Consider the following 10,430-nt stretch of genomic DNA (forward strand, 5'->3'; position numbering starts at 1 on the left):
GCATGGCAAAAGGGCAATTGGTATAAAGGAAATAAAATATCACACAAAAATCCAAAACAAAACTAAAAACATTTCAAATTAAACCTGAAAGACTAGGAGATTCCAACAGCAGATTTCTGTCCACTACTGAAACATTCCAAAATCCAAGCTTCAAAGGCGCCTAAATGTATCTTAAATGAAATTTTGTTTTGTTTTGTTTTTTAAGAAAAAAAAAAAAAGAAAGAAAGAAAGAAAGCAGTACCTCGTTATAAATCCTGCAATATATTACATTAAAAAATATCCTAGTACAACAAAAACAAATTTTAAAAGAAATTAAACAAACAAACAAACAAATAAAAACAGTAGCAGCAGAGGTTACCTGTCTGAGCACCTACATTTTCTTAGGAGGGGATCGTGTCTCACCAGCCATATAGCCCATAAACCTTCTCAAAAAGAGTGAGTGAGCCAGGAGAAAAATGTAACACAAGATTGGATTTCACAATGTCTCTAAGCGCCCCAGACCCCAAACTGGGGATTCATTGAAGGAAGAGAATTTCTTTTTCCTTGTTTTCTTCTTGAGAAAAAGAAGAGATGATGGTGAAAGTCAATGACTTCTTTCAATGTCTTCAATACCTTCTCAAAAGTCTGATAAAGTGGTTGATGAAAACAAGTCTCTCAATGGATTTTTTTCCTAAATATTCCAGGATGTTTTCTTATTTGATAGCATATACAGAAATATTTCAAAGTTCAGTGGAGTTAAAGCCAGCAGAAATGACCAATCAAAAGAAAATAACTATTAAAACTTTTAAATGGAATAGTTCATATCTGTATGTTTGTGTATATATATATAGTCCGCTTTTCATCATGGGTGACATAAAAGCAATATCAGAAAGAATTATGTTTAAATACAATTCAGAATTACAATTTTAACAATATATAATAGTTTTACAATAATTCAGATTTTTGCATGATAACAACTATACATATTTAGTTAATACACATTTTTAACTCTCATAATAGCAATAAAGATTTTAAGAAATTTACTAAACAATATGAAAATATATTTAACTTTCACTTAAATATCTGGGCTGGTTTATTTGGGTTCTTCCAGTATGGTTTGTTCATAGTCTTTACTTTTTTGAGAGAATTCAAGAGGACATTTGTGTTCTTTAACTCTAAGATGACCATCCTTGCCCTTCTCATTCTAACATATGAGTGTATGATCTAGAAGTAGGTTGGTAAGGCTATGTTTTAATAGAGTGTGAATGCACAAAAGATGGACAGTGAGCAAAAGTAACAGTGAAATAATCTCAGATATTTTTTCTAATGTAGTTGGTCAATTTGATAATTTTTTACAAGGCTAAACCTGTATCTTTCCTGGTGCCTTATCCCATCCAACAGAAACCTTGAGTTTTTCATCAAATAGAGAGGGTATTCTACTTGTGTTTTAAAATTCACTGACCTACATACATGTGATATGTAACTATTCCAAGTATATGTGTCATAATCTATGTGGCAACCAGATGGTCTCTATACATGTATGAATTATGATTTAATTAAATGTTCTCCCTTTTCAGTTCTCTATCCCAAATAGTGTGCATCTTCCAAAGTACGGTCATTCAGTAAAACAAGTACCAAGTGAGCCAGAGGTACTTATATATGCCACAATATGTCCCACGATAACCTGGTACAAGTCAAATTCTTTTAGATGAGATTAGAATATCCTAAAGTAAACCAGAAACTCCTCTTATACATCTTTTACTAAGGTGAAATGAGACACTGCACAGATTAGAGGTACTATTCTATTTGTCAACAATCAACCTTTCACTCTATTTTAATATTATTTAATTCTATGGAAAAGAAAACAAATTTTATTACATTCTTTTTTTTTTTTTAAATGGGGGAAAAACTGTACAATAAGCATGATCAAACCTCTGTTAGAACTGGTTAATACTGATCTTATTGCCTCGAAGTCTCTCTAGTAAGTGTCCAAGAAATTATGTTTAAGGTCCATCTGAAGGAAAAAAAGCACTGGAGAGGCAAGAAAGGACTTGGGTAAAAAGCTTCAGAGGATTGTAGGGAGGTGGAACTTGCTGCTTAAAAAAATTACGTTGAACTCTGGATCATCTCTACTTCTTAACACACCTTCCAAACCATTCGTTGGAATAGTTTCCCATGTTTAAAGGCTCATATTATATGCAGTTTGGGGGCTTTTATGAATTCAGAAATAAAGAAATATAAAGAGAATATTGAAGGCTTCAGACTAGGGCTATAAGAGACTGCTAAGTCCCCAAACAAAAAATGTTCAGTCTACCCCACCGCAAAATCTATGTGTAACAGGAAAAAATGCACAGCAAGAAGCAGAGGGAAAGCATGTAGCCTTGAATAAATCATACACTGGACAGTCTAGAATCAAAGAAAAAAAGCAAACAACACACATATACACAAAAGCCTAAAAAGCATCTATTCTCCTCATATCTTCAGGTGAGTACCTCTACCCAGCAGAGTACAGTTATGAAAACAACTTGACTGTTTTTTTTTTTTTTTAAGTAAAACTGTGTTTCCCATCATGCTCCATTTTCTAGTATCTATTCTTTTTGATTGGTTGGTGTAAACAAAAAGCAAACACATAAACATGCATGCGTGTGCAAGCACATGCACACACATGCACACACAAACAACACCCTCTTAAAATGTGAAAAATGCAAATAAATAATGATGGAATCACTTCAGTTTTATAGTCAGGAACTTATAGGCCCTTGATTTGCCCCCCCCCCAAAATATTTTTCCTTGTCCTTATTCTTTAAATGCCCAACCACCAAAAGAAAAAAGGAAAAAATAAAAGGCTTAAATGCACATGTTTCAAGTCAGTGTCTTGTTAACAAAAAAGGTAGCATTTTCTTCACTTTGGCCATTGTTAAAGATGCAGGCATAGATCAGGGAATGTTAAGACTAGCATGTATTAAAAAAAATGCAACATTAACAGAGCATATGTCTTTCAAAAAAGGCTAAAACACTAACAAATACAAGTCAATGCACATATTTTTAACTAGTGCAATTTTATCTACAATGGAGTAAATGTTATTTTGTGTGCCAGACATTGCAATACTGTTCATTTCCCTTTTATCATGCAAACATGCCAATTTTGTCATTAAAGGAAATTTTTATTGGGTCACACTCACGTTGCCCTCCCACCCATATCAAGGGTTGAAAAAAGTCGCTAAAAGAGTCCCTCAGGATTTCGTAAATATGAAGATAAAGCTGCTAGTTAATAGTGTATAGGCTGAATTTTCAGATTTTTAAAACAGAAAAAATTATAATTTAGGTGGATGTTTACCTCATCCATTAAAATGCAATATGAAATTACACTCCTGTGAAATTTGTACCAACTGTACAAAAACAAAAGGGACCATGAAAAAAATTATGATCTTCATGGCCTGAGAGCCTACACATTTCTGAGTAACTTAAAAGAGTAACTACAAGAGCCTGACATTTTTCTGTGTCTCACCTCTTCTGCCTCTCTATCTGTAGCATTTGTAAATAAAAGTAACAAATAGCAGAGATCATGTCTATCTCCCACTTCTTCCCTCCTAACTACTCCAACTCAATTTTCTCATCTTCCTGAGCATTTTTCATGAACAGCATTGCAAGTTGGTTTAAAAAAGAAAAGAAAAAAGAAAGAAAAAAAGGAAAGAAGAAAAAGAAAGTTTTACAAGGGTTTTGTTGGTTAATTATTTACCGGTGGAATCACTCCACCAGGAGTTTGATTTCATTGGCTAGCAGTTGGTTCATGTTGAACAGGCCCCCTGGGAGCTTGGTGAGCAGCTCTCGCTCGGTGGTTTCAGGGTCGCTGTCAACAGAGCTGGAACTTGCGCTCATGTTGTCGACAGCAGTGTTGGCTGGGGGACCCAGCTCCGGCTCACTAGTCTCACTGGCCGTGGACACCACGGAGAGCAGGGACATACGCCGGGTGAGCCGGCCAGAGGGCAGAAGGGAGGCGGCATAGTCCGCAATGATACCAGCTACATCTAGATTACAAGCCTTATCAAAGGCGATGAAACCTACATTTGCATTGGCCTCGCAGACACAGAAGGAGCCGTCGTCTTTCATCAACAGGTCAATGCCACACACATCCATTCCTAGGATATTAGACACCTGGATAGCTAGCTGCTTCCCTTGTTCACTCAATGAGCACATCATCCCGACACCACCTGGCAAAAGAAAAAAAAAGAAGTGATACATTTTTGGAGTAAAACTAAAGCGGACCTTAAAGGTAACCCCGTTAAGGTTAACCATCTCTTCAAAATCTTCTAAATCAACAGCAAAAACAAAAGTGCTATGCTAATGTAAAACTGGGCCTCTGAAGTCTAGAACTCCTTCATTAGGGAATCCTCTTCCAAGCCAGTCTCTTAACAAATTGATGAGGAGTACTTTTTCAATATGTTATATTTTCTGAAGACAATGAACTTTGACTAAAGCCTATCTTACTTGCAATAACATGGAACTTTTGCAAAAATACAGTTAAACTAATATTGTTATTGGTTTCTCTCAGTTCCAGATTTTGATTTCTAAAAATAATAGAGATGCGTAACAGAGAATCGGAGAAGGCGATGGCAACCCACTCCAGTACTCTTGCCTGGAAAATCCCATGGACGGAGGAGCCTGGTAGGCTGTGGTCCATGGGGTCGCTGAGAGTCAGACACAAATGAGTAACTTCACTTTCACTTTTCACTTTCACGCACTGGAGAAGGAAATGGCAACCCAATCCAGTGTTCTTGCCTGGAAGATCCCAGGGATGGGGGAGCCTGGTGGGCTGCCGTTTCTAAGGTCACACAGAGTCAGACACGACTGAAGCGACACAGCAGCAGCAGCAACAGAGAACAGAATCTAGGAACACAGTTCTCTTGCTCAACTGCCCCTATTCTATGTGTCATCCCTAAGCTGAAAGGATCCTGGGACTTAATGCAGTTGGCTGAGTGTAGGGGAACTCTTTGCTGGTATCTGAGAGAAAAAAATGAGAACTAGATTTTCTAATTTGGTGACCAGCTTCAGGAAGCTTTAGATAAGGACCAGAAAGCAAAAGAACTCTGACAAAACCTTGGCTTTAAGAGCTCAACAGAAGGAAAGTTGACCTCACTACTATATGAGTATTGCCTGACCCTGAAAAGACCAAAAGTCTTTTGCACACATGAGTAGGATTCAGGTACCCCTCCCCACCTGCCCACCACTATCACCACCACCACCACCAGTGAGGCTGGAAGAGTAAGGGAGAGAAGCCCAGGAAATAGGAGGGCTTCCTGGACACACTAGTAAACGAATTAAAGACTGCTTCTCGGCATCCACAGTACTGATGGATCTTTAATGCTCTGTAACCATTTGCAAAGCTCCAAATAACCAGAGCAGAGCTCTGATGTGATGGAAGAGTAACAAGAACAAAAACAACAAGCCACCTACAATTTGAATAAAAGAAAAGCATTAAGTTCAAGTTTAGCACAAAAAAACTCTCTGAACTAAAACAAAAATGACTACCCAACTTAAAAACTTCCGTAGCAGAAATGAAGGAGAGTTGCTTTTGTGAGTATAACATATAACTTGGAAAATCTAGCTTAAGAAATATTTTGAAACACATACAAAAACACTGAGGTGAAGCCACAAACAAAAAATTTGCTAACTGAATCAGAAAAACTCCCCAAGAAAGAAAGAAGAGTTTTCCTGAGGCTTAAAACGAGTAGGTCTGATAGAAACACCTTACTAAAATCCAGGTTGGACAGACTGAGAAGAGACACATATCTAAAAAAATCCTGACAAAACATTGAGCTTTTCAAGTAAAACAACCAAAAATAAGAGAACAAAACAAAAAACTTACAAAGAATATATATTACCTACCCCCCCACTTCACCCCCGCTGCCCAATCAGAGTAGATTTGGACATTCAGTTGTAAAAGTGTGAACTATAAAGCGGGCTTCCCAGGTGCCACTAGTGGTAAAGAATCCACCTGTTAATGCAGGAGACACAAGAGACACAGGTTTGATCCCTTGGTCGGGAAGATCACTCACAGTAGGAAATGGCACCCTACTCCAGTATTCTTCTCTAGAAAATTCCACGAACAGAAAAGCCTGGCAAGCTATAGTCCATGGGTCCACAAACAGTCAGACGTGATTAAGCATGCACACATAAACTATAAACCAGTAGAACTGAAGCAAGACTTTTACAATCAGGATCCTATCTCAGCCAATACATCATCCTCTCTTAAAAAAGAAAGCAGTCTCTGAGGTATCTATCACTTACATACATCATCCAGGGAAAATAATCTAGAAAAGATATTAACAGCAAATGACTAAAAAACTCAAGATATGGGAAGGAGCAGCTGGGGAATAAAGAGTGATGAGTAATAATTCTTGCAATATGGGTATGTGTGTGTGCATGTCCAGTTGCTTCAGTCACGTCTGACTCTTTGGGACCCCGTGGACTGTAGCCCATCAGGCTCCTCTGTCCATGGGATTCTCCAGGCAAGAACACTGAAGTAGGTTGCCATGCCCTCCGCCAGGGGATCTTCCTGACCCAGGGATCGACCTGTGTCTCTTTATCACAGAGCCACTGGGGAAGCCCCAATATGGGTATAATTAAACGTACATAGATAAAGACAGCCTAGGAATGGATAAAGTAAGCTCTTGATTCTTGAAACAGAAGAGATAACTCAATAAAAGAAATTCTAATCCATACTTGAACTAAAACTATTAAATGGTTTCACCAGAACAATGGAATATAAAGCCCAGGAAAGCAGAAATTTTTGTCTGTTTTGTACAATGTTATATACAAAATCCTGTTAAAACAGTACTTGATGCTCAAAAATATTTGTTCAGTGAATAAATGAATCAAGAGGAGGGGAGCAGGAAGGAAAGTAAGACTGTTCTATCCTCTCACTGGGGAGAGAGGGAATAAGAGGTGGTGCATTTTCAGAGTAGAGATTTCAAGGAGTCTGGACATGAAGTCTTACACTAGTGAAGGGATCAAGGACGACTCCAAGGATTTAGTCTAAACTCGAAAGATACAGCTGCCAATAAACAATAAGGAGAAAACAGTGTGTGGGACATACTGGAAGAAGTAGTTAGATGGGGAGTTCAGTTTTGGACATGTTGAGACGAAAATCTCTAACAGTTATCTATATGGCGCTATTGACAAGCAGTGACATATGTGTGCCCAAGTTCAAGAAGAATGCCTAAACTGGAGAGATAAATTTGAGAACAGTAACATATAAATGGCATTTAAAGCCACGAGCTAAGTAAGATTACTAAGAAAGTAAAATAAACAGAGAAGAGGACAACACCCAGACTATGCTCTGAGGCATTTCAACAATAAAAGATCTCAGAAAATATACATTTAAACAAATGAAAATCAGCAATATTATCTGGACCAACAGGTTAAATAGGTTAGGACACAGCTTAAATGAACCTCAATTATACAGAAAATAATACTGGGGTGGCCAAAAAAGTTGTTCTGTAACATCTTACAGAAAAACCCAAAAGAACTTTTTGGCCAATTCAATATAAAACCAAAGAGGGAAACTGGTAGACACTTCATAAGTGTGTGAATTGGTTTATAAATTGAGTCTGGGTGAAAGCAAATTTATACATACATAAATTATGTTCGTGTTAAGTCTATTAATGATATTTACATGTGAAAGATATATTTAGCAACTTATTAGGTAAAAAGATCTGAGTTATATACAAATACTCATTGAATAAGCTTAAATAACACTACTTTATATCATAGAAAAACTCCTGCATTGCTTTTTACCTAATGAGCAGTTGCTTTGCATCCTCCCATCTGTAGAACAGCGTAACATGGTGCCAACCACACGGCCTCCCACGACAATGACACGTACATCCCTTCCATGAGATTCTTTAACATACTTCTGGAACAGGTATGGAGCTTCATGGCGAATAAGGTGACTTAGATCAGCCAAATGGTGCTTATCTCGAGCCAAGAAAACCGCTTTGCCTGTGACCAAAAAAGAGAGTAAGAAATGAGTATGTCATCAAACTATATGCAGTTGATATCTGCTACCTACATCTTCTTGTTTCCCATTCTACTTTCTCAGAATCAGTTGTCTATGGTCACTCTCGCATTCCCCAATCTCTTAACAGAATTTATTCCGGTATATATTGTGAGGCTGGGTTCTTGTGAATTGTATTTCTTCAGGTTAGCCAATAATACTAGCCTCACTTATCAGTAAAACATTGTTCTGAGTTAAAACGTATGTTTTATATATTATACAATATTAAGATACTATATTTGCATTTAGTAAGATAGCAGTACATTACTACTTTTGTGCCAAGAGAAGTGTCTGTTTTTAAAACTGGTGCACTAGGATGACCCAGAGGGATGGTATGGGGAGGGAGGTGGGAGGGGGGTTCAGGATTGGGAACACGTGTACACCCGTGGCAGATTCATGTTGATGTATGGCAAAACCAATACAATATTGTAAAGTAATTAGCCTCTAATTAAAATAAATAAATTTAAATTAATAAAAAAAAAACATAGTTATAAATACTCTGACAGTCTTCTCATTAAGAGGAAGGGGAATCTATGTCCCATTGCTTGAATCTAGGAGGGGATGTAACTGCTTCAACCAACAGAATACAGAATAAGGAATTCTATCTGACTTCTGAGGCTAGGGTGTAAAAAGTCACACAGATTCTTTGTTCACTGGAGCAGTCACTGTAGGAGGCCTGAGACTTCTTGGCTGACTGGAGAAGTCAGGTAGAAATAGTGCATTGAAGTCCCAGCTGAACCCTCATCCAGTTATCTGTCAAGGCACTAAAGCTTGGAAGTACTTGGAGTTATGAATCATTTTACCCCTTAAAAAAATCATTACTTAATCCAAAGTTATTAAGATATTTTATATACTGTTTTCAAACAACATAAATTGGGATGAGGATGATGGTGTTAGTGATCTAGAATCCTTGTACTGTTGAAAAGGAAGATAGATCATTAACTTGAGACTCAGTCTAAATTAAGTATGCATCTTAAAATGTCCAAGATAACCACTTAATGAACAGAAATAGCTTCCAGCAGAACTCAACAACTCACAAAAGCCTTCCACAAGTCTGAGGTACCACACACCTAGCAATTTCCCTACAATTCTTTAGAAGTTCTGAAGAATAGTTTCAATATTATGTATAATAGCAACAATTCATACACACCTCTATGACCACGTGTATTCTTCACTACCATTGGGAACTCCAGTACTTCTGCTTCATCAATCATTTTAGCAAAATTTTCATGACCACCTGGTTTGAGCAAAAAATAAAATTTAAGAATAGCAGCAGAGGTGTTTTATGATAAATTTTATCTAAAGTCAGCAAGACAAAGAAGGTAGAAGGTAAGAACTTAATGGCTCAATTTTGTCTTCAGTTAACTATCAGTTTAAAACTACTTTTTAAGTGGATAAAAACTATTAAACTATAAACACTGTAATATCCAAATCAAAGAAGTTAAAACAAAGTTTCCTAGTTTTATTAACATTTTTTATAATTTTTTATTTTTGGTTGCACTCCATTTTCACTGCTGCATGTGGGCTTTCTCTAGTTGTAGCAAGTGAGGGGCACTCTTCATTGTAGGACTTCTTATTGTTGTGGGCTCTCTTGTTGCAGAGCACAAGCTCTAGGCACATGGGCTTCAGCAGCTGTCACACAGGCTTAGTTACTCTGCAGCATGTGGAATCTTCCCAGACCAAGAGTTGAACCTGTCCCCTGCAATGGTAGGCAGATTCTCATCCACTGTACCCCCAGGGAAGTTCTATTTTTCATATTTTCATCCTTTATTCTTCCACCACACAAGTAATAGAAGCCCTAAGATCAACTTTAGTATACAGCATTCTATTTGGATTAAGAAATAGAAGAGTGAGTCAGTGGGGAAGACTCATCCAAAGTTGAAAAAATGCTAACATGCATGCGTGTGTGTGCTCTTGCTCTTATCAACTACACAAATTAATTTTTCTTTTCTCTATTATAAACTAGAGTTCATTCTACCATGAGCTTTTCAGGTAACCCACAGGTTATATCTTGTTCTTTCTGTTTATACTTCCTAGAAACAAATGATCGGAGAAGGCAATGGCACCCCACTCCAAAAATCCCATGGACGGAGGAGCCTGGAAGGCTGCAGTCCATGGGGTCGCTGAGGGTAGGAAACAACTGAACAACTTCACTTTCACTTTTCACTTTCATGCATTGGAGAAGGAAATGGCAACCCACTCCAGTGTTCTTGCCTGGAGAATCCCAGGGACAGGGGAGCCTGGTGGGCTGCCGTCTATGGGGTCGCACAGAGTCAGACACAACTGAAGTGAGTTAGCAGCAGCAGCAGCAGAAACAAATGATAAAGAGCAAAAATGGATTGTAGTTGCAAAAAACCAGCATGGCTGACTGAATAATCAGACTAAGAAAAAGTTC

At 37.6% G+C, this 10,430-nt stretch overlaps 1 protein-coding gene across 2 annotated transcripts in view; it reads right to left on the reverse strand.

The window, feature by feature from the left end:
• Positions 1-242: 242 nt before the first annotated feature.
• The window catches only part of RIMKLB (ribosomal modification protein rimK-like family member B), a 41,453-nt gene continuing 31,265 nt past the window's right edge, over positions 243-10,430 (reverse strand). For both annotated transcript variants that reach the window (XM_010849347.1, XM_010849348.1), the window contains exons 4-6: positions 9,186-9,272; positions 7,777-7,980; positions 243-4,190 (exon numbers count right to left, since the gene is read on the reverse strand). In XM_010849347.1, the coding sequence (XP_010847649.1) occupies positions 3,727-4,190; positions 7,777-7,980; positions 9,186-9,272 (755 nt within the window). In that variant the 3' untranslated portion in view covers positions 243-3,726. The remainder of the gene's footprint in view (positions 4,191-7,776; positions 7,981-9,185; positions 9,273-10,430) is intronic.

This window comes from Bison bison, unplaced genomic scaffold, assembly GCF_000754665.1.
Source record: "Bison bison bison isolate TAMUID 2011002044 unplaced genomic scaffold, Bison_UMD1.0 scf7180017864281, whole genome shotgun sequence".
Classification (NCBI taxonomy): domain Eukaryota; kingdom Metazoa; phylum Chordata; class Mammalia; order Artiodactyla; family Bovidae; genus Bison; species Bison bison.